At 38.9% G+C, this 25,570-nt stretch overlaps 1 protein-coding gene and 1 long non-coding RNA gene across 6 annotated transcripts in view; one reads left to right on the top strand and one right to left on the bottom strand.

The window, feature by feature from the left end:
- LOC145454493 (uncharacterized) overlaps positions 1–25,570 on the top strand; it is a 426,394-nt gene that overhangs the window by 35,522 nt on the left and 365,302 nt on the right. The gene's annotated exons all lie outside the window — the stretch shown is intronic.
- LOC145454453 (uncharacterized) overlaps positions 1–25,570 on the bottom strand; it is a 44,724-nt gene that overhangs the window by 7,950 nt on the left and 11,204 nt on the right. For 4 of the 5 annotated variants that reach the window (XM_080332447.1, XM_080332449.1, XM_080332450.1 and 1 more), the window contains exons 7-9: positions 24,300–24,476; positions 22,670–23,266; positions 21,473–21,655 (exon numbers count right to left, since the gene is read on the bottom strand). In XM_080332447.1, coding sequence (XP_080188573.1) covers positions 21,473–21,655; positions 22,670–23,266; positions 24,300–24,476 — 957 coding nt within the window. The remainder of the gene's footprint in view (positions 1–21,472; positions 21,656–22,669; positions 23,267–24,299; positions 24,477–25,570) is intronic. The other variant, XM_080332448.1, reaches the window with a different exon arrangement.

Raw genomic sequence — 25,570 nt, 5'->3', positions numbered from 1 at the left:
TCCTTATGCCTTATGGCGGGGTGGCGAGCGGCTATTGCGTCTTATGGCGGGGGTGGCAAGCGGCTCTTATTTCTTATGGGTGCAGTGGCGAGCGGCTGAGAAACCCGGGGTGGCAAGCGGCTCTTTTGTCTTATGGCGGGGGTGGCAAGCGGCTATTGTGTCTTGTGGTCGCACCTTTTCAGCATAGGGATAGCTCGCACGCGGCTTCGTTGTTGGCATGTCGTACTTCGTGTTGAATATGTATCAAGTAAATAGTCATGTGATTGGTCCTTAGGTAATGTGTATATTCCAAATTACGGCGAGTACGACAATGATATATCGTTATTCTTATGGACGCGGCGATGATTCGTACTTTCGTTGATAGAATGCTAGCGGCATGTCGTACTTTCACCAAAAAGGGTGTGAAATAGTTTGCTAAATCTAGGAATCAGTCGCTTGGTAATTAGTTTACCACGGTGCCGGCGTAGACGGCGATTCCAATACCAACAATAGCCGCGTTCACATATTAACACTCCAAATAGGTGTGAAATAGTTTGCAAACCCTGCGATCGCTGACAAGATAATGTCTCAGACATACGCGACTTGATGTTACAGGCATATCGATCACTCACGCGGTGAAATTTTCGTAAGCAGTTTGGGACAGAGCTTGATTTCACTCGTAAGATTTAATAAGTAACGAATAACAGACCGCCAGTGTCGGTAACTTGAATAGCGACAAATGGCCACTTATTTCCGCTCTAACCCTAATCCTTTGTGAAGTGAACGCTTATTCAAAAAGGTGTGAAATATTGGTAAAATCTCGCGACCGCTCACAAGATAATACCTAAGACATAACCATCGCTCGCGACTCGCTGTTACATACACGCCGATCGTTGACAATGTAATATTTTGGTAATTGGTTTGCCACATAACCGGCGTAGACGGTGATACCAACAATAGCCGCGTTCACAAACTAACACTTCAAAAAGGCGTGAAATAGGTTGCAAACCCCGCGATCGCTGACAAGATATTGTCTCGGACATAACCATCTTTCGCGACTTGCTGTTACATACATTCCAATCACTCACAAGATACTATTTTGGTACTTAGTTTGTCACAGAACCGGATTTCGCTGGTAAAATTTAATAAGTAACGAATAACAGAGCCGGCGTAGACGGTGATTCGAATACCGACAAATTTTCACTTATTTCTGTCCCAACCCTAATCCTCTGTGAAGTTGACGCTTATTCAAAAAGGTGTGAAATAATTGTAAAAATCCTACGTCGCTGACACGATAATGCATCAGACATAGCGATCTAGTTATAGTACGGTGTCGGAATCCATTCGCGAGATGTTCTAGAGGTAAATTGAGATAATCCGAAACCGAATATTTTGACTTTGGCGTAGTGTGAATTGAAATAGGATTGACAAACATGACTACCAACTTTCCCACAGTCCCGTTTCGATATTATACACACATTGATTTGAAACAAGTAATGTAACATTGCAACTCTATTCACGGCCCCGCTTTCCGTTTGTCAAAGAGATATTTTAACATCTTACCATACTGAAAAGAATTATTCACAACAATACCAATTGTTAAAAATCTAGTTTTCACTTACTTGATTATATCACTACAACTCATAAATTTGAATTAATTCATCCTGGTTGTATTCGTATGATCGGTCTTTTTTTATTCGATTGTAAAGGTCGTTACTATTCTGAAGACAAAGTATTTACTAATCGGTGCATACACGATTCGACTTGAACATATTATATTTTGAGTATACGAGATTTGAATGTCTGAACAATAACTGAGAAATAATTTATCACAATTAAATCCGTAAAAGATATTTGAATGTCAGCAACTCGGTAAGGTCATAGTTACTACCACATTACCTAATTTACCCGACCAACTCGTCATGATCATTCCCGAAATCAACACAAACATGACTACTGACTTGAGTCAACCACAAAACAGCATCAAGTTTTAAATCCGCTTGTAGCTTACGGCTTATTTGAATGCGGGTTATGTTTTGTTGTAATTGAGTGTACGGAAATAGTATTACGTCTCGACATCTCACCATCTTACCATCAACAAAAGAGTAAAATACACAAACCTTGTCAAGTCAATCCGTTTGTAACTCACCGAACCAAAGCAAAAAGTGTCCATACGAAAAGTAGACAAGACTACGCAAGTAATCACTACAACCCACAAACATATCAAGTTCGGTTTTAGGCATATACCCCTAACTCGTCTTTTTTGTTCAACTGTAAAAGTCGTTAGTATTTTGCAAGACAAAGTAATTACTACTCGATAGATTTTGTAAGACAAAAGTAATTACTACTCGATGCAGGCGCCTTGAGATTAACCTAACATGTTTGAGTATACAAGATTTGAAAGTCTGGCCATCGTAGTTGAGAATTCATTTCTTACAATCGAACGTAGGTGTTATATCGAAAATTATCATGATGTAGACATAAGGATTGTCACATCGATTTGACATATGGGGTTTTGTAATGGTCTATCATGACTTGATTACTAATTTATTTGTGTTAATTAGACCCGCCGATGTGGTGAAGGTTATTATGACAGCAACAAACTTTTCACTATCATGGCTATTAACATATTGAGTTGTAAAACCATACGTGTCTGAAATGTTCATGATTGACAAATCATTCCACCTTGGTACAAATCACTCTGGGTATCGCGGATATCAGAAAATACTTTACAAATGTAATCGTTTCAGTTACCAAGACTAAAGATGAAACAACAATTCCGTTTGCTGGCTAACAACCGGGCAATACTTTATTGTCAGAATCTGTGACGGTGAATTGAAACATACTCATCTTACGCAGTACGAGTAAATCACTTTGGACTCCGGGCGGCGTCGTTTAATCCGTGTTAAACTCTGTTCACACTCTCTGTCGAATGTGTGAAATGTAAAACATTACGAGGTTACACTCTAAGACTTTGATCAACAGAGAAACAATTTTGAATATCTTTACTGGATGGATCCTATTCAACCGACCTTGGTTAATACAAAACTCATAACAATAATAAAATCGAAGTATGTGCTACACTGAAATCTAGAAAAATGTGTTTGTATTGTTGTTCATAGTAGTGATATCGATTTGAACCTGCGGAATAATTGTCATCATCTAACCAAACTAATGAAAGTCGTTGTCAATTTGTATGATGTTCACTGAATGCATACTAGTACTATTTGTGCAACACACACGAGCAGAGAAATTGGAAATTTTCCCATTGCCATTTGTCAAAGTAAATGTCGTCACAATACTCAGTCACTAAAAGACCATATACTTGTATGTGATTGAATCACCAACAATTAACTCGCTAAATCAAATCGGAAGGCAATTTCACGCACTCAGCGGATATTACACAACGTCGCTTTATCGGTGTGGGTCGTTTTTTCTAAATACAAATCATATCTGTCCAGTAGAAAACAATTTTCACGCACTTGGGTAATGAAACCAGTGTGCAATATCAATACAAGATATTTTCGTGACACAAAAAATAATCAACTGACTCGATATTCTCGTAAAACGAAACTGTACACAGGTTTCATGTTTTTTGTATGACACGGAATTAATACCGATCGAAGTAACTGTGTTGGAAATGACTTTCATACAAATACACTCTATGTGGTTAACACTCTCATCGATTCTATTGTGATCAATGTATACTATATGTATTCTGGATTCATTTCGATATGGCTAAACATACAACCTCGACTGATACGAATTGTCACACACTCAACTAATATCATACCAAATAGTTATTTACAACAACCAAGACACAGAAAATTTGTTTTGGCCGTTTCGATTTTATTACTGGAGGTACTCATCACTTCGCTTAATACTATCTAGATTTAAACTCCATCGAACCTTTGGTGTCTATCGTTTTGCTGGATACGAATTATGTTAGTCTAAGAGTACACAATTTTCACAATCTTGGGTTATGAATTCAATGTGTTGGCGGTCATTCATTATTTTGTTTGTATCAACTAGTTAATTTGTAGGGTATGAATGAGCACCCTCCCACAACTCTTACAAAAGTACGAAGGATATTTACATCACACAAAGTAGTCGACTTTACTTCATATCCTCACACTACGAAACCAAATGGTTGGTTTGACTCTACAAACTGTTCTGATGTCACAAGAACTTTTTTACACGAATGGTCACACATCTAAATATTCAAATAATCCAACACACAACTATAGTACTTACAGAAATATCATAGTTCTTGTAACAAAGGTGTTTATCGTAAGTCCTACACAGTCATGATAGCCGTCCGAGTTTGACTTTTAGAAAATATTATATCGCGACATCTTTCAAAATTAAAACCACGGTGACTGCTTCAGAGACCTACCAATGATATTGCAGTAATACAGTTACTTCCACAAAAGAGTATGTATTCGACTTACTTTCCACAAATCTAACACACAAAACAATTTACTTTACTAACGAGAAGCACCGAGCCTCACATCAAAACAACTAGAAAGTGGAACTATATTAAAAAACGTCGCTAACCTTTGTGCACCAGCTGTAAATCACACAAGCAACATGTTTCAAGATTCTGGTTATTGAAAAACGTTAAAGTGTTTCTCCTGCACCAAGTCGTTATGTTGACGAAAGCGTATATTGTAATACCATGATCGATTTGCATTCGTTGGTCACAAACTGTCACTACTCTAAATAATTATTTTTCACTCAAACACAAAAGCATACTTGTCGCCAATCGTTTTCATCAAGCACGAGTTCAAGAAGCTTACTTACTACGACATGAATTGTTATTTTTATGTTGTGTAAATAGGTAATAATTTATTTTAGTAACACTACATCAACATCATCGAGTTGTGCGAATAGATTTACATGTGGTTTCAATCGAAGTACACAGCACGGTCTAATGTAGATTCATCTCTATTGTACAGCAACTCGGTAATCGAAATGCATTAACATTTAAACAACGATCTTGGTTCGTCACGCGAAAAATATCTTTACTGTCGCAACACTCTGATACTCTGCACAAGATGTGTAAATCCTTTTCACACTCATAATAATACACTAACGGGATACCGATGTCAAGCAACAACGTTTAACAACATCACTGACACTGAACACACGATACCTACCCAAGTAAAAATATCATTTTCACCAGGAGGTCAGTCGTTACTTGTGTACAATTACCATTTTCCCTTGGGAGTTTAGCGTTACCCGAGTAACAACACCATTTTCACTTGGAAATATATGTTTTCCCTCAACAACAAACGTTTTTCACTTGGAAATATATTTTTTCCCTGGGTAACAAACCCCTTTTCACTTGGAAATATATTTTTGCCCTGGATAACAAACCTTTTTCACTTGGAGATATATTTTTTCTCTTGGTAACAAACCTTTTTCACTTGGAAATATATTTTTTCTCTGGGTAACAAACCTTTTTCACTTGGGAATATATTTTTCCCCGATCAACAAACCTTTTTCACTTGGAAATATATTTTTCCCCGAGCAACAAACCATTTTCACTGAGCAACAAACCCCTTTCTCCCCAGGCAACAAACCCTTTTCGTTTGGAAAACTATCATTTACCTGAGTACCAATACCATTTTCGTTTTGAAAACTGACAACTACACCGGTCAATTTGATATTTTTTGTAATCTGTTACAACAGACAGTGACAAAATATACACCAACAACGACTCCGATACATTTGTGTAATCAAATATTCACTTGCTCTGATGCATCCCATCAAAATCATTGGTTACTCACATACAATAACAATGTGCTGTTGTACATCGACATGTATGTTTTCGGAATTGGCGAATAAAGGGGTTTCTGATATGTCCGTGATGTCCGGGTTCGTGCTTTGGATTTTCCAGAGTCAAAATGTCTGAATAAAACACCTCCTTGACGATGGTTGGTATGTGGATAACGGTGTTCGGAAAACGGTTGGAATTATGTCACCCATCGCGATAACAACTCCAGGTCGAGTTTTCCTCCCGCATGTTTACTATATTGTGTCTTTATTGGTCAATGTATGTCTCGACATTCAGTTTGAAATCGGAAACCCTGATAAAGTACGTAACCGGATCCGGATATCAACTGTGAATCGATAAACCAATGAACAATATTCAAAGTAAACATGTTACACCCTGTGTTTCCACGAAAAAATACCATCCAGACATACGTCGCGCTTGTTTGCCCACACCAGTATACGCGCAAATGGAGGTGTGTGACATTGCATGCAATGTGTTGGTATACAAACATCGATCCACAGACATTATCATAGCCGGTAGTTTTGATGTAGATCGAATGTCACCCGATAACAATGTCATACCAATAAGCCACATTGCAATGACTCTGAGTCAATCTGAAGCATGACATACAGACACACAAACATAGAAACCGTAACATGGGTATTCGCACGACTACCTTTGACAGAGAAAGTGAACTGTACAGTACATACCAATATTGTGATCACAGTCAAATATGTGAACCGTGCACAATCATATACCCAGGTTTTTGTTGGATATGTACAAATCCGATAAATCGATACATTTCTTTTCCCTGGACATCAATAATACAATCGCCATTCAAATATATCGCTCGAATGAGTGGTTCGTCTGGTGTAAAATCCATATCAAATAACACCAAAGTGTGCCTTCCGTGTTTTATCATTTCCACCGACGCTTCTTGTCTGTGTCGTAACACTATGGTGCTGGAACTTGAAAAACGACAGATTGTGAAACGGATTGACATGACCAACTGAATCGATGTGAATAACCTCGCGGTGATGACAGTGTCAAAATGCTACCGATATGACGAGACCAACCCGATCTCTTGTAGCGATGACCATTTTCGAAATGTCACCGGACGAAATGGACCCTTACGATGATGTGTTTTATGATTGTGTGTGAAATCACGAGGTAGTGTTCTATTGTGGTGTACGATTGCAGTCTTCACAGAAACACACCTTATTGGATCCCAGTATCAGCCCGAGATTTTCAGAATCACTGTTCGCGATATTTATCTGGAGTCGTTATGTGGGAGTAGCGACATCGATGCATCGTGACTGAAAGACTGATCGCAATCATTTCGAGCACCCATACTTCGATAGTTCACATTGGTCAAACGCTGCAGCAGAAAACTTCGGTGTCGACAACGCGACGGATATTGACCGATGCATCCAATAGACACTTACGTGACCTTTGACACGAACCAATCAGGTTGCAGAAGGATGTAAACAAAGAACAAGCCCGGGCAAGCTTACTATGAGCTCTTATGGAAAAAGGTTGAAAAATGAAGGTTTTAAGCAAGATTACGTTGAATTGGGGATGACTGGCCTTAATGAATAGTAATAGCGTAGAGCTAGTATGTGGTTGCAGCTTTTAATCTAGGATGAACATAAATGGTGGCAAGTACGCACCAGCGTGCTGTGTCCAAATGCACGGGTTTTTGGCAACTTTTCTGATTAAGCGACGATTGTTGTATACTATACTATAGGATTGTGGTAATGCATATTTTGACGATTTCATAGGCTCCAGGTCTCGAGCAAAATTTTCAAGCTTATCTCAGAGAGATAGAGAGTCTTTATTTCATCGAACCAAAATACATAACAAACGGCAGTGATGGTGGTACAGAAAATATGCGTGCACACTGCACAGTATTCGGTATTAGATAGGAATGATCGATAAGACCGTGAAGGTCATCTAGTCTGATCACAACAGCATCAAACAGGTACACTTGACTCTGAACAGTCTGGCTGTAAAGAAATGTTTAGTTAAAGGAAAAAAAAAATTAAACAATGGTGGCAAATGATCAATGAAGCAATGTCTGGGCGAGGTAGGGCAACAGTGTTAGTGTAACGACAAGAGGTGATCAAGTAGGGCTTTTTTGAATCTATTATAAGGCAATTCACGGATATGTGGTGGTAATGCATTCCAGATGATAGGTCCCGAGTAGTAGTATCTCATGTTCAGAAATATATATACTATAAAATATAGCTGCTGCCACACATCACAATTTTTGTGATTATGAAACTTGAAAGCTATGGAGATTCTATCGAATTTATGGATTTGAGTGGAACAGCATCTTCTTCTAACACCGCGGGGAAGCTACGAAGTATTTCATGGAGCGCTATGCACACGATTTAGGGATAAAGATTGAGGAGACAATCCACTCTTTTTCGAAGCAATATTCTAGTGAACAGCCAATGTTATCGCAACTTGCGGAAAAGTGAGATAACACACTCTATGGAAATACACGTTCTCGGAAAATCCATTATTGATTCGTCTTGCACTTGTAAGACAGGGTAAGTAAGGAAAAAGACATTTTTTCAGAGACTCCTTCAATAGATATTTTAACCATGATTTATTTTCATATTAGGTTCTGATATATGCTCTCATGCATATGCATTGATTAAGACAATCCAGCACCTGAAGCTAAAAGGACTACATTGTGATTTGCATCAGCATCAGTGAGCTCCATCGTGATTGACAAGCAATCTCTCCACCGTACTCGCAACCGATCAACTCCTGCCTCAAGGTAGATTTTGGTGTATCTGGTGTCTTCAGTTTTATAACATTCCATCAAACACAAATAATCCTAGAACATTTTCATCTGGAGAATTGTTCATTCAACAAATTGGGCATCTAAATGAGCTTCAATAATGCACACCACTGGAATATCTAGACATGCACTGTTGGTACAGACTGACCATGGCACCGCGCAATTACGATCCGTAGCATGCTATTAGGCATTACGATATTGACAATGGAACTGAATTTGCACAATTGCCGAATATGTTGCGTCATTCATTTTTAATTTTCAATCTTGAATTAGAGTATGCAATTAGTCCATATATAATTGGTTAGTTGTGATACACAATGCTGCATAGTATGACACCAGACAAAATTTTATACTCCTTGATTCTTCCGATCAGCTGTTCAATATGAATACGTTCTCTCGCCATCTTTCTTGTTGTGGAACAGTCTGGCTCAGGCATTTGACGGTGTGTAAATCACGTGCAGGAATATTTAAATCTAGATTCAATTTCTTGATATCAGACTCAACGCCATGATAGCATTGCCTGGCTCACCGTAGCTGAACTCCATCATTTTCTTACATTTCTTGTCGAATCCACATATTTAACTAATATTTCGATCTGAAATGCTCTCTGTGAATAGTTCCTGCACAAAAGTAAGTGTACCACAATCCATCAGTCCTTTCAAAGTTGTATGTGATTTATTGACAGTCAATAATCATTCTAGATTTGAGAAATCATGAATGAATGCAAATGGTGCATTTTTAAGAACCACATATCTACATGGCCAAATCGCGATTTAATGAAGCAGTTACATATGGCTGACCCAATGGTTAAATACTATGCTTACAGCAATACTATAAATTTGACGTCAGTAGGATAAGTCGGGCAATTCAGAAAGAATTTAATGTAGTCTAGCATAAAATTTCAGCTTCTCCGCATCTTTTGACATTATGATGCTCCTCTGAGAACTGAACTTCACTAGCAATAATTGTCCGTCAATTTGTAATTTTCCTGGACGAGTTTACTGTTTCGTGCTTCTATACTTCTTCCAGAAATTGGATTTTCTTGCGTTTTATCCATCGACTTCCTCTTTCTGCAGCTTCATAAAAGATATCCATCAAGCCTGCACAAAATATATAATATGTTTATTTTACAGAGCAACATTGCTGTGCAGGCACCTATCAAGGCGTACTCGTCCGACTCATACAACGTATCACCGCTACCAATTTCAACTATTCGTCTGATTATTGGTTATATAGTTTTCAACAATTTCAATACATTACAGACCATCAAGCAACAAAACTGGAGTGGAATAAAACGAGACACACACCAAGTCGATTGTGGCATCAAGTGTGACTGCATTTCAGATTGGACCCATTTTGAAACACAGAATTGTTTCATCTAGATCAGTGGTTCCCAACCTTTTTCGACCTATCGCCCCCTTTTCAAGGTCAATACCGATCATCGCCCCCCAAATTTTGTGTACCGAAAATTGGGCATACAAACCTGTAATCACCGGCGGGTTGACTAAAAAAAATGGGTCAAATTTTCGGCTCGATGTCTAATTTGACACACTTTTGTAACTAAATTTCCGTGGGTTGACTAAAAAAAAAAAAAGAATGTCAGCCGTTTTGACGCGTCATCGCCCCCCTATCGCCCCCTTCGCTATTTCGCCCCCCCGTCGCCCCCTTTGTCCATTTTCGCCCCCCTAGACGGCCAAATCGCCCCTGGTGGGCGATATCGCCCACGTTGGGAACCACTAATCTAGATTCTAGATTATGTCACGATTCAATATTTTTGGTACAATAATAGATATGTCATTTTCTTAATAAAATGAGAGTTCAGATGACTACAAGGAAGTCCACATGCCTTTATCCAGATTTTACATTCTTCCATGCATGTCATTGGCTCTGGGAAAGGTAAAAGCGCACACCAAGAACGGTCTGGGTAGCCATCTCCATGTTACACAGGCTATTAGCACAGTGTTTATCCTGATAGATTCAATACACGAGCTAGAACAAAAAATGACGATTTCAGCTGGGAACGGATCATGTTGCCTAACATATATCATATTAATATGATCATTGAATATGCAGACAAGTGTCCAGTGCAACAGTAATTTGCTAGATAATGATACAGACTGTAGACTACTATATACAAATGTCGATTCCATAAATAGAACGCATATAACGCCACATAATGGATACCACACATATCCTGACTCAATATTCCTCTAATACATTCTATTCGGTACGTCAATCCTATAGTATACGACTAAGGATAATACAGCAATAGTTGCTTCATCCGGAAAGTTGTCAGAAATTCATTCATTTGGACATACCATGCTGATGCGTGCTTGCCATCATTCATGCTTATTGTAGGTTATAACACTGCATATACATACTAGCTTTACGTTATTACCATTCACCAAAGCCAGCTATTCCCAATTCAATGTAATTTTGCTAAAAACCTATATTTTTCAACCCTTTTCCATAAGAGCTAATAGTAAGCTTGCCCGGGCTTGTTCTTTGTTTACATCCTACTGCAACCTGATTGGTTCGTGTCAAAGGTCACGTAAGTGTCTATTGGTCTGGGATGGTCCGTCTGCAGATAGGGTCATGACTATCTTGTAATGTTACAACGCGATAAAACCATCGAGTAAATCAGTGAACGTTGTCGAAATATCGATGCAATAGCGCGGACTCAGAGTCATTGCAATGTGGCTTATTGGTATGACATTGTTATCGGGTGACATTCGATCTACATCAAAACTACCGGCTATGATAATGTCTGTGGATCGATGTTTGTATACCAACACATTGCATGCAATGTCACACACCTCCATTTGCGCGTATACTGGTGTGGGCAAACAAGCGCGACGTATGTCTGGATGGTATTTTTTCGTGGAAACACAGGGTGTAACATGTTTACTTTGAATATTGTTCATTGGTTTATCGATTCAAAGTTGATATCCGGATCCGGTTACGTACTTTATCAGGGTTTCCGATTTCAAACTGAATGTCGAGACATACATTGACCAATAAAGACACAATATAGTAAACATGCGGGAGGAAAACTCGACCTGGAGTTGTTATCGCGATGGGTGACATAATTCCAACCGTTTTCCGAACACCGTTATCCACATACCAACCATCGTCAAGGAGGTGTTTTATTCAGACATTTTGACTCTGGAAAATCCAAAGCACGAACCCGGACATCACGGACATATCAGAAACCCCTTTATTCGCCAATTCCGAAAACATACATGTCGATGTACAACAGCACATTGTTATTGTATGTGAGTAACCAATGATTTTGATGGGATGCATCAGAGCAAGTGAATATTTGATTACACAAATGTATCGGAGTCGTTGTTGGTGTATATCAGGGGTTCTCAACCCGCGGCCCGCGGGCCGAATGCGGCCCGCAGACGATTATTTTGCGGCCCGCGACATCTTTCATTGTAAACACAATTTTTGCTGACACGATATTGTAACAAATTAATTTAGATACTTAGCTCTTTTGTCGCACCGTCCCTGTTTCGTTTGATTACTAATTTTTGAATGCAGTGGTTCTCAAACTGGGAGGCGCGCCCCTTAGGAGCGTGAAAGCATCTGAAAGGGGTGCGACGCTGCGGTCAACTGAAAGAAATTTCGCCCTGCGCGCAATTTGTCTTCAGTTCATAGTTATTTCTCTGTGTATAGTCCGAATTTCATATTTGAGAATTCTCTCATCAATAGTCATAACCTTCCATGCCATCAAACTAGCCGTTTGTAGCATTCTGGTTGCATTTTGTTATATGACGATAAGGGGGCACGAAATTATTCTCTATCAAAATTCTCTATCTATGGTGTGTCTGTAAAAGTTTGAGAACCACTGCTTTAATGTGCTCTCGTTTGTTGATATATGCTCGACTTCAGATTGTTATTGTTTTGAATCGGTATTCTGCTGGACTCTGGTTCAAGAGAATCCCGCTACGTATAGTTGGCCTGCAATTTTAGAGAGTGTTTGACTCACTGCGATCGGTTGTTGAGATTGCCGACAACGTTACAGACGCATCGTTCAAAATTACTTGGAATATCGTTAAATCCTAGAAATCTGCTACAGAAGGTGCGATTTCAATAAGACCTTAACATACTGTGCGAATATTTGCTGTTTCCGGAACTTAGCAGCAAAGACAATATCACCTGACAAATTTCGAAGATACAGTCGTCTGATTCAATCGTGTCCAGACGAGTTACGTCAATGTCAGTCGGTCGCATGTTCTGAAATACGTTGCCGCGTATAGACTGCTTTAACCCAACCTCGGACAAATCCACCGATATTGCATAACTAATTATCTGGTTGAATTTTATCAGAGTGGATATATATGCAGAGGAAATGCTGGCTGGGCAAACGTGGTGAGGGGGCCAGCGAAAAATATTAACTTGACAAAGCTAACTCTGTAACTGTTGATGTAGGGCCCCAGGCATGGAAGGAAAGGAGAATGGTTGATTGGTTTGCTCAGAAATGGCCCCGAACGCCAGACTTCCTCTCAATATCACTCAGAGCTCAGTGCGATAATGGCCTCTGTAACGCAAAAGTTACCGTAATTTTATAATTGCTCACTCAAGCATTGAAACAGAGAGTTCGGTTCTCTGGTGGAAGGGTTTTAAGTTGCATATACCGACTTGGCAATGAATGCAATGCACGCTGCATGATGGGATTTAATTGCGCCGCTAGAAGATACATATTCTCACAATAAGCAGCAGCTGCAAACTTACGAACGCTGTCCACTGATGCTTTATAATGCATAAAAATGTACTAAATGCCCGTATACGGGTGGTAAATAGGCTACAGTAGCCTAAATTTAATTGTAGCCCACAAATACACGGTAATATTATTCTGCGGCCCGCAGCATCTTTTGCTGTTAAAATGCGGCCCGTTACACAAGAGAAGTTGAGAACCCCTGGTGTATATTTTGTCACTGTCTGTTGTAACAGATTACAAAAAATATCAAATTGACCGGTGTAGTTGTCAGTTTTCAAAACGAAAATGGTATTGGTACTCAGGTAAATGATAGTTTTCCAAACGAAAAGGGTTTGTTGCCTGGGGAGAAAGGGGTTTGTTGCTCAGTGAAAATGGTTTGTTGCTCGGGGAAAAATATATTTCCAAGTGAAAAAGGTTTGTTGATCGGGGAAAAATATATTCCCAAGTGAAAAAGGTTTGTTACCCAGAGAAAAAATATATTTCCAAGTGAAAAAGGTTTGTTACCAAGAGAAAAAATATATCTCCAAGTGAAAAAGGTTTGTTATCCAGGGCAAAAATATATTTCCAAGTGAAAAGGGGTTTGTTACCCAGGGAAAAAATATATTTCCAAGTGAAAAACGTTTGTTGTTGAGGGAAAACATATATTTCCAAGTGAAAATGGTGTTGTTACTCGGGTAACGCTAAACTCCCAAGGGAAAATGGTAATTGTACACAAGTAACGACTGACCTCCTGGTGAAAATGATATTTTTACTTGGGTAGGTATCGTATGTTCAGTGTCAGTGATGTTGTTAAACGTTGTTGCTTGACATCGGTATCCCGTTAGTGTATTATTATGAGTGTGAAAAGGATTTACACATCTTGTGCAGAGTATCAGAGTGTTGCGACAGTAAAGATATTTTTCGCGTGACGAACCAAGATCGTTGTTTAAATGTTAATGCATTTCGATTACCGAGTTGCTGTACAATAGAGATGAATCTACATTAGACCGTGCTGTGTACTTCGATTGAAACCACATGTAAATCTATTCGCACAACTCGATGATGTTGATGTAGTGTTACTAAAATAAATTATTACCTATTTACACAACATAAAAATAACAATTCATGTCGTAGTAAGTAAGCTTCTTGAACTCGTGCTTGATGAAAACGATTGGCGACAAGTATGCTTTTGTGTTTGAGTGAAAAATAATTATTTAGAGTAGTGACAGTTTGTGACCAACGAATGCAAATCGATCATGGTATTACAATATACGCTTTCGTCAACATAACGACTTGGTGCAGGAGAAACACTTTAACGTTTTTCAATAACCAGAATCTTGAAACATGTTGCTTGTGTGATTTACAGCTGGTGCACAAAGGTTAGCGACGTTTTTTAATATAGTTCCACTTTCTAGTTGTTTTGATGTGAGGCTCGGTGCTTCTCGTTAGTAAAGTAAATTGTTTTGTGTGTTAGATTTGTGGAAAGTAAGTCGAATACATACTCTTTTGTGGAAGTAACTGTATTACTGCAATATCATTGGTAGGTCTCTGAAGCAGTCACCGTGGTTTTAATTTTGAAAGATGTCGCGATATAATATTTTCTAAAAGTCAAACTCGGACGGCTATCATGACTGTGTAGGACTTACGATAAACACCTTTGTTACAAGAACTATGATATTTCTGTAAGTACTATAGTTGTGTGTTGGATTATTTGAATATTTAGATGTGTGACCATTCGTGTAAAACAGTTCTTGTGACATCAGAACAGTTTGTAGAGTCAAACCAACCATTTGGTTTCGTAGTGTGAGGATATGAAGTAAAGTCGACTACTTTGTGTGATGTAAATATCCTTCGTACTTTTGTAAGAGTTGTGGGAGGGTGCTCATTCATACCCTACAAATTAACTAGTTGATACAAACAAAATAATGAATGACCGCCAACACATTGAATTCATAACCCAAGATTGTGAAAATTGTGTACTCTTAGACTAACATAATTCGTATCCAGCAAAACGATAGACACCAAAGGTTCGATGGAGTTTAAATCTAGATAGTATTAAGCGAAGTGATGAGTACCTCCAGTAATAAAATCGAAACGGCCAAAACAAATTTTCTGTGTCTTGGTTGTTGTAAATAACTATTTGGTATGATATTAGTTGAGTGTGTGACAATTCGTATCAGTCGAGGTTGTATGTTTAGCCATATCGAAATGAATCCAGAATACATATAGTATACATTGATCACAATAGAATCGATGAGAGTGTTAACCACATAGAGTGTATTTGTATGAAAGTCATTTCCAACACAGTTACTTCGATCGGTATTAATTCCGTGTCATACAAAAAACATGAAACCTGTGTACAGTTTCGTTTTACGAGAATATCGAGTCAGTTGATTATTTTTTGTGTCACGAAAATATCTTGTATTGATATTGCACACTGGTTTCATTACCCAAGTGCGTGAAAATTGTTTTCTACTGGACAGATATGATTTGTATTTAGAAAAAACGACCCACACCGATAAAGCGACGTTGTGTAATATCCGCTGAGTGCGTGAAATTGCCTTCCGATTTGATTTAGCGAGTTAATTGTTGGTGATTCAATCACATACAAGTATATGGTCTTTTAGTGACTGAGTATTGTGACGACATTTACTTTGACAAATGGCAATGGGAAAATTTCCAATTTCTCTGCTCGTGTGTGTTGCACAAATAGTACTAGTATGCATTCAGTGAACATCATACAAATTGACAACGACTTTCATTAGTTTGGTTAGATGATGACAATTATTCCGCAGGTTCAAATCGATATCACTACTATGAACAACAATACAAACACATTTTTCTAGATTTCAGTGTAGCACATACTTCGATTTTATTATTGTTATGAGTTTTGTATTAACCAAGGTCGGTTGAATAGGATCCATCCAGTAAAGATATTCAAAATTGTTTCTCTGTTGATCAAAGTCTTAGAGTGTAACCTCGTAATGTTTTACATTTCACACATTCGACAGAGAGTGTGAACAGAGTTTAACACGGATTAAACGACGCCGCCCGGAGTCCAAAGTGATTTACTCGTACTGCGTAAGATGAGTATGTTTCAATTCACCGTCACAGATTCTGACAATAAAGTATTGCCCGGTTGTTAGCCAGCAAACGGAATTGTTGTTTCATCTTTAGTCTTGGTAACTGAAACGATTACATTTGTAAAGTATTTTCTGATATCCGCGATACCCAGAGTGATTTGTACCAAGGTGGAATGATTTGTCAATCATGAACATTTCAGACACGTATGGTTTTACAACTCAATATGTTAATAGCCATGATAGTGAAAAGTTTGTTGCTGTCATAATAACCTTCACCACATCGGCGGGTCTAATTAACACAAATAAATTAGTAATCAAGTCATGATAGACCATTACAAAACCCCATATGTCAAATCGATGTGACAATCCTTATGTCTACATCATGATAATTTTCGATATAACACCTACGTTCGATTGTAAGAAATGAATTCTCAACTACGATGGCCAGACTTTCAAATCTTGTATACTCAAACATGTTAGGTTAATCTCAAGGCGCCTGCATCGAGTAGTAATTACTTTTGTCTTACAAAATCTATCGAGTAGTAATTACTTTGTCTTGCAAAATACTAACGACTTTTACAGTTGAACAAAAAAGACGAGTTAGGGGTATATGCCTAAAACCGAACTTGATATGTTTGTGGGTTGTAGTGATTACTTGCGTAGTCTTGTCTACTTTTCGTATGGACACTTTTTGCTTTGGTTCGGTGAGTTACAAACGGATTGACTTGACAAGGTTTGTGTATTTTACTCTTTTGTTGATGGTAAGATGGTGAGATGTCGAGACGTAATACTATTTCCGTACACTCAATTACAACAAAACATAACCCGCATTCAAATAAGCCGTAAGCTACAAGCGGATTTAAAACTTGATGCTGTTTTGTGGTTGACTCAAGTCAGTAGTCATGTTTGTGTTGATTTCGGGAATGATCATGACGAGTTGGTCGGGTAAATTAGGTAATGTGGTAGTAACTATGACCTTACCGAGTTGCTGACATTCAAATATCTTTTACGGATTTAATTGTGATAAATTATTTCTCAGTTATTGTTCAGACATTCAAATCTCGTATACTCAAAATATAATATGTTCAAGTCGAATCGTGTATGCACCGATTAGTAAATACTTTGTCTTCAGAATAGTAACGACCTTTACAATCGAATAAAAAAAGACCGATCATACGAATACAACCAGGATGAATTAATTCAAATTTATGAGTTGTAGTGATATAATCAAGTAAGTGAAAACTAGATTTTTAACAATTGGTATTGTTGTGAATAATTCTTTTCAGTATGGTAAGATGTTAAAATATCTCTTTGACAAACGGAAAGCGGGGCCGTGAATAGAGTTGCAATGTTACATTACTTGTTTCAAATCAATGTGTGTATAATATCGAAACGGGACTGTGGGAAAGTTGGTAGTCATGTTTGTCAATCCTATTTCAATTCACACTACGCCAAAGTCAAAATATTCGGTTTCGGATTATCTCAATTTACCTCTAGAACATCTCGCGAATGGATTCCGACACCGTACTATAACTAGATCGCTATGTCTGATGCATTATCGTGTCAGCGACGTAGGATTTTTACAATTATTTCACACCTTTTTGAATAAGCGTCAACTTCACAGAGGATTAGGGTTGGGACAGAAATAAGTGAAAATTTGTCGGTATTCGAATCACCGTCTACGCCGGCTCTGTTATTCGTTACTTATTAAATTTTACCAGCGAAATCCGGTTCTGTGACAAACTAAGTACCAAAATAGTATCTTGTGAGTGATTGGAATGTATGTAACAGCAAGTCGCGAAAGATGGTTATGTCCGAGACAATATCTTGTCAGCGATCGCGGGGTTTGCAACCTATTTCACGCCTTTTTGAAGTGTTAGTTTGTGAACGCGGCTATTGTTGGTATCACCGTCTACGCCGGTTATGTGGCAAACCAATTACCAAAATATTACATTGTCAACGATCGGCGTGTATGTAACAGCGAGTCGCGAGCGATGGTTATGTCTTAGGTATTATCTTGTGAGCGGTCGCGAGATTTTACCAATATTTCACACCTTTTTGAATAAGCGTTCACTTCACAAAGGATTAGGGTTAGAGCGGAAATAAGTGGCAATTTGTCGCTATTCAAGTTACCGACACTGGCGGTCTGTTATTCGTTACTTATTAAATCTTACGAGTGAAATCAAGCTCTGTCCCAAACTGCTTACGAAAATTTCACCGCGTGAGTGATCGATATGCCTGTAACATCAAGTCGCGTATGTCTGAGACATTATCTTGTCAGCGATCGCAGGGTTTGCAAACTATTTCACACCTATTTGGAGTGTTAATATGTGAACGCGGCTATTGTTGGTATTGGAATCGCCGTCTACGCCGGCACCGTGGTAAACTAATTACCAAGCGACTGATTCCTAGATTTAGCAAACTATTTCACACCCTTTTTGGTGAAAGTACGACATGCCGCTAGCATTCTATCAACGAAAGTACGAATCATCGCCGCGTCCATAAGAATAACGATATATCATTGTCGTACTCGCCGTAATTTGGAATATACACATTACCTAAGGACCAATCACATGACTATTTACTTGATACATATTCAACACGAAGTACGACATGCCAACAACGAAGCCGCGTGCGAGCTATCCCTATGCTGAAAAGGTGCGACCACAAGACACAATAGCCGCTTGCCACCCCCGCCATAAGACAAAAGAGCCGCTTGCCACCCCGGGTTTCTCAGCCGCTCGCCACTGCACCCATAAGAAATAAGAGCCGCTTGCCACCCCCGCCATAAGACGCAATAGCCGCTCGCGACCCCGCCATAAGAGCCCCATAGCCCGTCACGACCGATCGACTATACTACTATCGTTTTCACAAGTAACTACTGCAAAAACGAACACCAAGCTTATGGTTATAAAGCTTCAACAACAAATTCGAGTAATCAAATGCATCAATGAAGCATATGCAAGCTATACCTGCTCAACTTCCGTTTTTTAAAGTCCTTCGCAGCATATTTTCTCACAGAGGCAAGCAATTTGCAATTGCAATTTTTGAGGACATCTTTGTCAATGTACCCAGCAACATAGTAGGACACCTCCTCACTATCAGGATATATAAGTCATCGAGTAAGTTCAATTGCCACATATTTAAAACAATCCAAATGAGCTGAGCTTTACACACAAACTTAATGTCCCCAGAAATTAATGTCAATTTTCAGCATGGAACGGAGCAGTATTATCTTTTCAGAATTGGTAACTTCTGTTAAACCGACTAGAAACCGTCCCCCACTAATTTGCCTGTACTGCGAGAACTATCTTTCAATTGATAGTTTCTTGCAGGGTGTATTAACGAAAAGAGAACTCGTCATTACTAAGGCATTTTTCTCGCAATATTTAAAATGCTTTCACAATGGATGGATGATTATCCTGAACAAAAACTCCATTCTCATTGAGAGTAGCAATACACTCTAGTAATTCTTCCGCCTACCATCTTCCCGTAATTTCGGTCTCTGGCAGTGCCTCCACCACGATTGAAGAAGATTTTTGAAGAGATCATCATTACAACAATGCCTTTATAAGTGACCGCTTTCATCTACTGCATAATATTTACCAGCGTGCTATTGAACACCTTTCTGTAAGTACATCTCATCTATACCATCAACATTATTTCAGTGGAGATCTCGCCCTCTTCTTTCATATCTCCATGGACTTTAAATGCGTCAACGCTCCATTTACTGTACCGAGACAACGTTGACGTTGAGGGAAATGGAAACCTTCTTGTATGAATTCTATAAGCTTGCACAGATGTATACCGAAGTAGGAGCGCAAAACGAATCTATTTCGGATGAATACGCAATATGAGCAACACCAAGTCTTGTAATATAGTAGATTTGGAAGCTCTTCCAGTAAATTGTTGTCGGATTTTTCGGACATTTTCGAGATATTTCGCTAAATTAAGTAAAGCACCAAACTTAGTCAGAGTAGCACTTGTTCCTTGTGTGAACCAAGGAAGCAGAGGAACTTCAAATCATAAAATGTAAAGCGGAATGACGAAACCTTTTCCCAGTTGTCAGATATCCTGTCTTACAACCATAAACACAACATTTGTTGGCCATTATTATGCCTTAAGTCGAGCCTGAATTACTAAGTATATAGTCAGTCGAAATTCGCTGTCAGGAAGGCCGCATGAAATATCGCCATGAATTCTCAGCTGATAATAGTGGGCGCGCATAACACCGCAATATAATGAGTTATTTACCAACTGAATAAAGGTAGCCTACCTCATAGTTATAAGCTAGTCAAAACGGCAGCTAAACGTAACTCAGTCGCCACTGCAATCGAACACAGTCGTTACTGTAGTTTTATAGCTAATCACGGCATGATTCCATAATCGATAATAATTCAAACGCAGCGAATATATGGCTAAAAATCTTTCCCTTAAAATGAAAGCCGTCTGCTATACAGAGAACCACAATCGCAAATGCACAACGGTTAGTCGAGTAAAGGTAGCCTACCTCATAGTTATAAGCTAGTCAAAACGGCACCTAAACATAACTCAGTCGCGACTGCAATCGAACACATTCGTTATTGTAGTATCATAGCTAGTCACGGCATGATTCCATAATCCACAATAATTCAAATGCAGCTACTAGCTCGAAATCTTTGCCTCAAACTGTAAGCCGTCTGCTATACAGAGAAGCCCAATCGCAAATGCACAACGGTAGCTGCTTAATGAGTACTATGGCTTCAAAAGGGAGTCGTCTGGTAGAAATCGAAAAGAATCGCCGATGTCTGTTTTGCGAGCGCCGGCCTCCTCGATCTTGCAAGTGTTTTGTACCAGATAAGGCCGTAAGTTATCGTAGGCCCCGATCCATCACTTTCCAAACGAATTATATACTTGGGTAATTTTTATACTTCTCATTTCCTGCTTTCACTTGAACTATTTATGACACCCCTGGATATCGCTAATTCTACTTGCAATTGAGTAGAAATTTATGGCGCCACCACTACTCCTACTGGAGTAGCAAAGCTGAATATTTTACCCCCTCTGGATATACAACATATGCAGTTCTATATACAGATAAATTACCACATATTTCGCTTACAAAATGACTATACCTGGCAGGCATTTGACGGTATTGCATTCCATTTTACCAGTACCACTCGAAGCACCTCCCGGACAGAGCGTGGCTGAAACAGTGCGCCCTGAGCCGTCTACGCACGGTCGTGATAAGATCATAGAGCCTCCTCCGCAAGTTTTGGTGCAACGTGTCGCTGTCCATTTTCCCCAAACATGTCCTTCTAAAAACATCTCGATTTTACGAGCGGTTTCTATGCAATCGTTATGCGACTATGCATGGCATTTAAAGATCACGTATCAGACCACCATGTAAAAAACAACTGAGCAACTGTGTCCCCTTCGCTTTTGATGTCTTTGGCGCTACCCAACTCACATTAGTTCATCCAATCCTCCTGCTACCAACAGCGTCATTTGTCAGGACGCTTCTATCAACAGTTACAATGAAGTCGAAATCCCTACAGATAGATTTACACGGCGTTTCATACGTGTATCAATTTGTGATATTCTGTAATCGCCATATATCACCTGCTTGATTCTACTTCATTTTGCTATTGATCGTTATTTCGTGTTACCTCCTTTATTCGTGTACTATGCTCAATGACCGTGGTGCAAAAGACCGTCAGGCGATAAGCGCCAAATTTTTTGTTAAATAAACAACAACACGCGTTTCATGAGAGGGAATACTCACATCTCTTCACCTCCTTATTATCGTATATTATATTTCACATTGATTTGGATTTGCCCCTGATTGACGTATGATAAACAAAGCTTATATTTGACATTGCCAGACATATCGTGTTCTACAAACACGCTTCATTTCCTGGGTCAGGATGCGAGTTGTTAGCAAGCTTACCTTTTTGTGGCTATACTAGTTTACTCCTTTTGTGGTTAGATTTACAGATCATTATTGTGCACTATATGTCTATAGTTAATAATGCAGGCATACATGAAGCGAAACATTGCGTTCAATTGACGACAATAAATTTTTGATACAATCAAAGTTGATAATTATTTTTTCAAGGGGCGTATAATTCCAGTACTCAAAACCATCGACAATCTCTGCCCAACTCGAATCGTTATTCCCAGCGTTACTAATAGCAATGAACGGCTTAGCCTGTAATAAATGACCATTCTGCCTATAAATAAGTTCACGCAACATCACATGCACAAGAGAATGACGAACATGATATGATACTAGTTTAAACAACACCACATGAAATAAGACCTATAATTACCTATTGGTGTTATGGATGCTGGCACACAAGACACTTCCACAACCGATTCTGTGATATTGCCAATGGAGGTGAACGAATTGATCATGATAGGTTCGGTTTTATGAGAAAGATCTTCGAGCTGATCATCGTTAACTTGATCTCCCACGCCGATCGCAAGCATGATGTCAAAATGACTTCTGGCCTCATTGATTGCGTCTGCGTCGCGGTTGTCGCTTGCTTGTCCGTCGGTAATTGCGATAAGGATTTTGACGGAACCTGGCCTCGTCTTGGGTACTACATCGCTGTTGATAAATCGCAGTGCGCTGTACGTATTCGTACCTAAGTTCATCTGTGTAATGGCCTCCACGGTGACCTTTATTTCGGCAGAGGAAGCTTGTATCGTTTGTTCGACTTCAATTTGAACGCTCCTAGAGTACTGCACTATTATAATCCGTGGCTTCATTGTTGCTCCCACTAGCGAAGGCCGCAGCTGATCCACTACTTGCAAAATCCACTGCTTGACTTCTTGGAAATCGTTTCCCTCGATCGAACGGCTTCCGTCGATTAAAAATACGACGTCAAGCATGCTTCGAGTTGTTGTAGTGCAAACCGAATTTCCTATATAAAGTGAATGTGATCATCATGATTTATAAATGTTTCTTCAGGTCCTGCGAACACGAGTTATGTGACAATATTTGAAATTAAAATGTAAACATTTCTCCTTTAGAAGGGGGTTGGGGACTAACAATAAGATTAGGTAAATTCGTAAGCTGCAAGTAGAGAAAACAGGGAGTACAGGAATGGTTCATTAATACAGAATCTTGTTATGAGTCCCGCTAGTGTCGATAATTAGTATAGCCTACAACTCTCTAGCCCCGTCCAGCACAGAATCGAAGTTGGCTGTTGGAATTGATCAGCAATCTTTACAGAGTCACTGATTACCTTACTTTTAAGACACATCTATATTTTCACAGCAGGCTTAAGATATTTACGACATTTCAACAGCTCCTTTGCTACGATCTGCAGTTAGACAGATTTTTTATAAATATTCAAATTAGCTATAATAGTACATACATATATAATATAATATAAGGAAATCGCTAAGATAGGACTTCTACATCTTCAGAGCACTCAAGTAGATTTTAGATTACTTCCGTTTCTATACTTCAGCAATATCTGAGGCCCAAATTATTACTTTATACAATTTGGATATTGTCAAGAAATAGTAGCGTTTGAACAAATCTGAATCACTTTTATAAGCGAAATTTGCATAAGAACCCCGGGGATGGAGAACTCTTGCGTCGACGTAATAGAATATAATTTAGAAGACTGCAACTATTTATGGGGACATTAGACGCTCTATGAGTCTGCGACGGATCATCTCAGTATACTTCTTGGAATAGTTAACCCGAGTAATTTTCTGACATCAAATATTTTAATTTTGACATATCTTGAAAACACTCCTCCTTGTAATCGAGTAGAAAATTACCGTTTCATGTCCACTTTTAATTAAATATCAACCCGCACATTGTATGAATTAGCGCACTTATAATACCGGTCACCAAGGCTGTTAATATCACTATTTGCATTAAAATTAATTACAAGACTTTTGGTATTCTGCACGAATGATATATATAGCGGTTGCTCTTACTTGTCTGACACGATGGACCCGGCAAACACGTCACAGTCTGCTTCCAAGGGCCAGGGCACATTTCATTCGAGATTTTTCTTCGCAGTTCATCGTTACAATGTCTTGTTCGTGTTGACATTCCTTGACCACAGGTTACACTGCACGGTCCAGTCACCCATGCGCTCCAGGTGCCAAAACCTTAATGCATGGTAATCTTGTAATATTTAGCTCTACCATAGCCTGTAATTTGTAGGAAATCAAAGTCCTCAGCAGCAGATACCATCTGAAATCACGTGGTGGTAGAAACAGAGGATGTATTGTAAATCATCAATAAAAAAACGACGTTACGGTTCAATCGTGGTACCAAATTGATGTTACAATATATACCTCGTTAGCGACGGGGGGCATATTGCTTCTCGTGGCTTTAACTCCTATTGATAAAACGATAGCTTACTATACGGAATGAAAATGTGATAATTATTTATTAACTATATACAGAAAAATTCTGGTGCAACGTGACAAACAAAATAACGCAGCAATAAATAACTTGTTGGGAGAAGTAAATTCAGTATACTCAATAGATGCAGGGTATATATTAGGGATGGTGTGAACGCGAGGTTCACGTTCGCGTTCTGTGTGTGAACCTCGGAAATTTAGAGGTTCACGTTCACAAACGAACCTTGGTAGGTTCTGCACTGTGAACCTTTTTCATATATTACAATTTTCACTTCATTATATCATCTTTGGTGGAAATTTAGTGCATTTCAACTGTAGGCCACTCTATGCAAGGCACTGACAGCATAAAAAATCAATCACAAACGAGCATGCACCTTGACAATCTCAGACATTTTACTTGCTTTGTTACAAAAGTTTGCCCGAAATACCCAGCTTTCTGTTTGTGAATATTTTGTGACACTCTGCTGTGAGCGTAACCCGCAATAACACAACATCAAGAGCGAAATACATTATATGTAGGCAGTCAGCGAATGATGCTTATTCAACCAATCAATGAAATTGATATCGTTGTCTGATGTAAAAGATCTAGCAGTCTTACGAGGTCATATGTTTATTGTCTTATGCAAACCGAATCCGTGCGATTGGGGTGTGGGCTCCTGCTGTATAAGTTGGTAAAGTGTAATAATACCGGTAGCAAGTACAGAAACTCGCTTTACACTCTGCTCAATATTAACGTAGCAATTATACTCAGACGCCGAATACATTGTCCGGTCTGGCGTAGACCGCTAACGCGTAAGCTTATATTCCTAGGCAAGTCCTCGTCAAAATTGTCGGCA

The sequence above is a fragment of the Botryllus schlosseri genome, chromosome 13 (assembly GCF_051294905.1).
Source record: "Botryllus schlosseri isolate E-star chromosome 13, Bs_hap1, whole genome shotgun sequence".
Lineage (NCBI taxonomy): Eukaryota > Metazoa > Chordata > Ascidiacea > Stolidobranchia > Styelidae > Botryllus > Botryllus schlosseri.
This window is presented reverse-complemented; position numbering and strand designations above follow the sequence as displayed.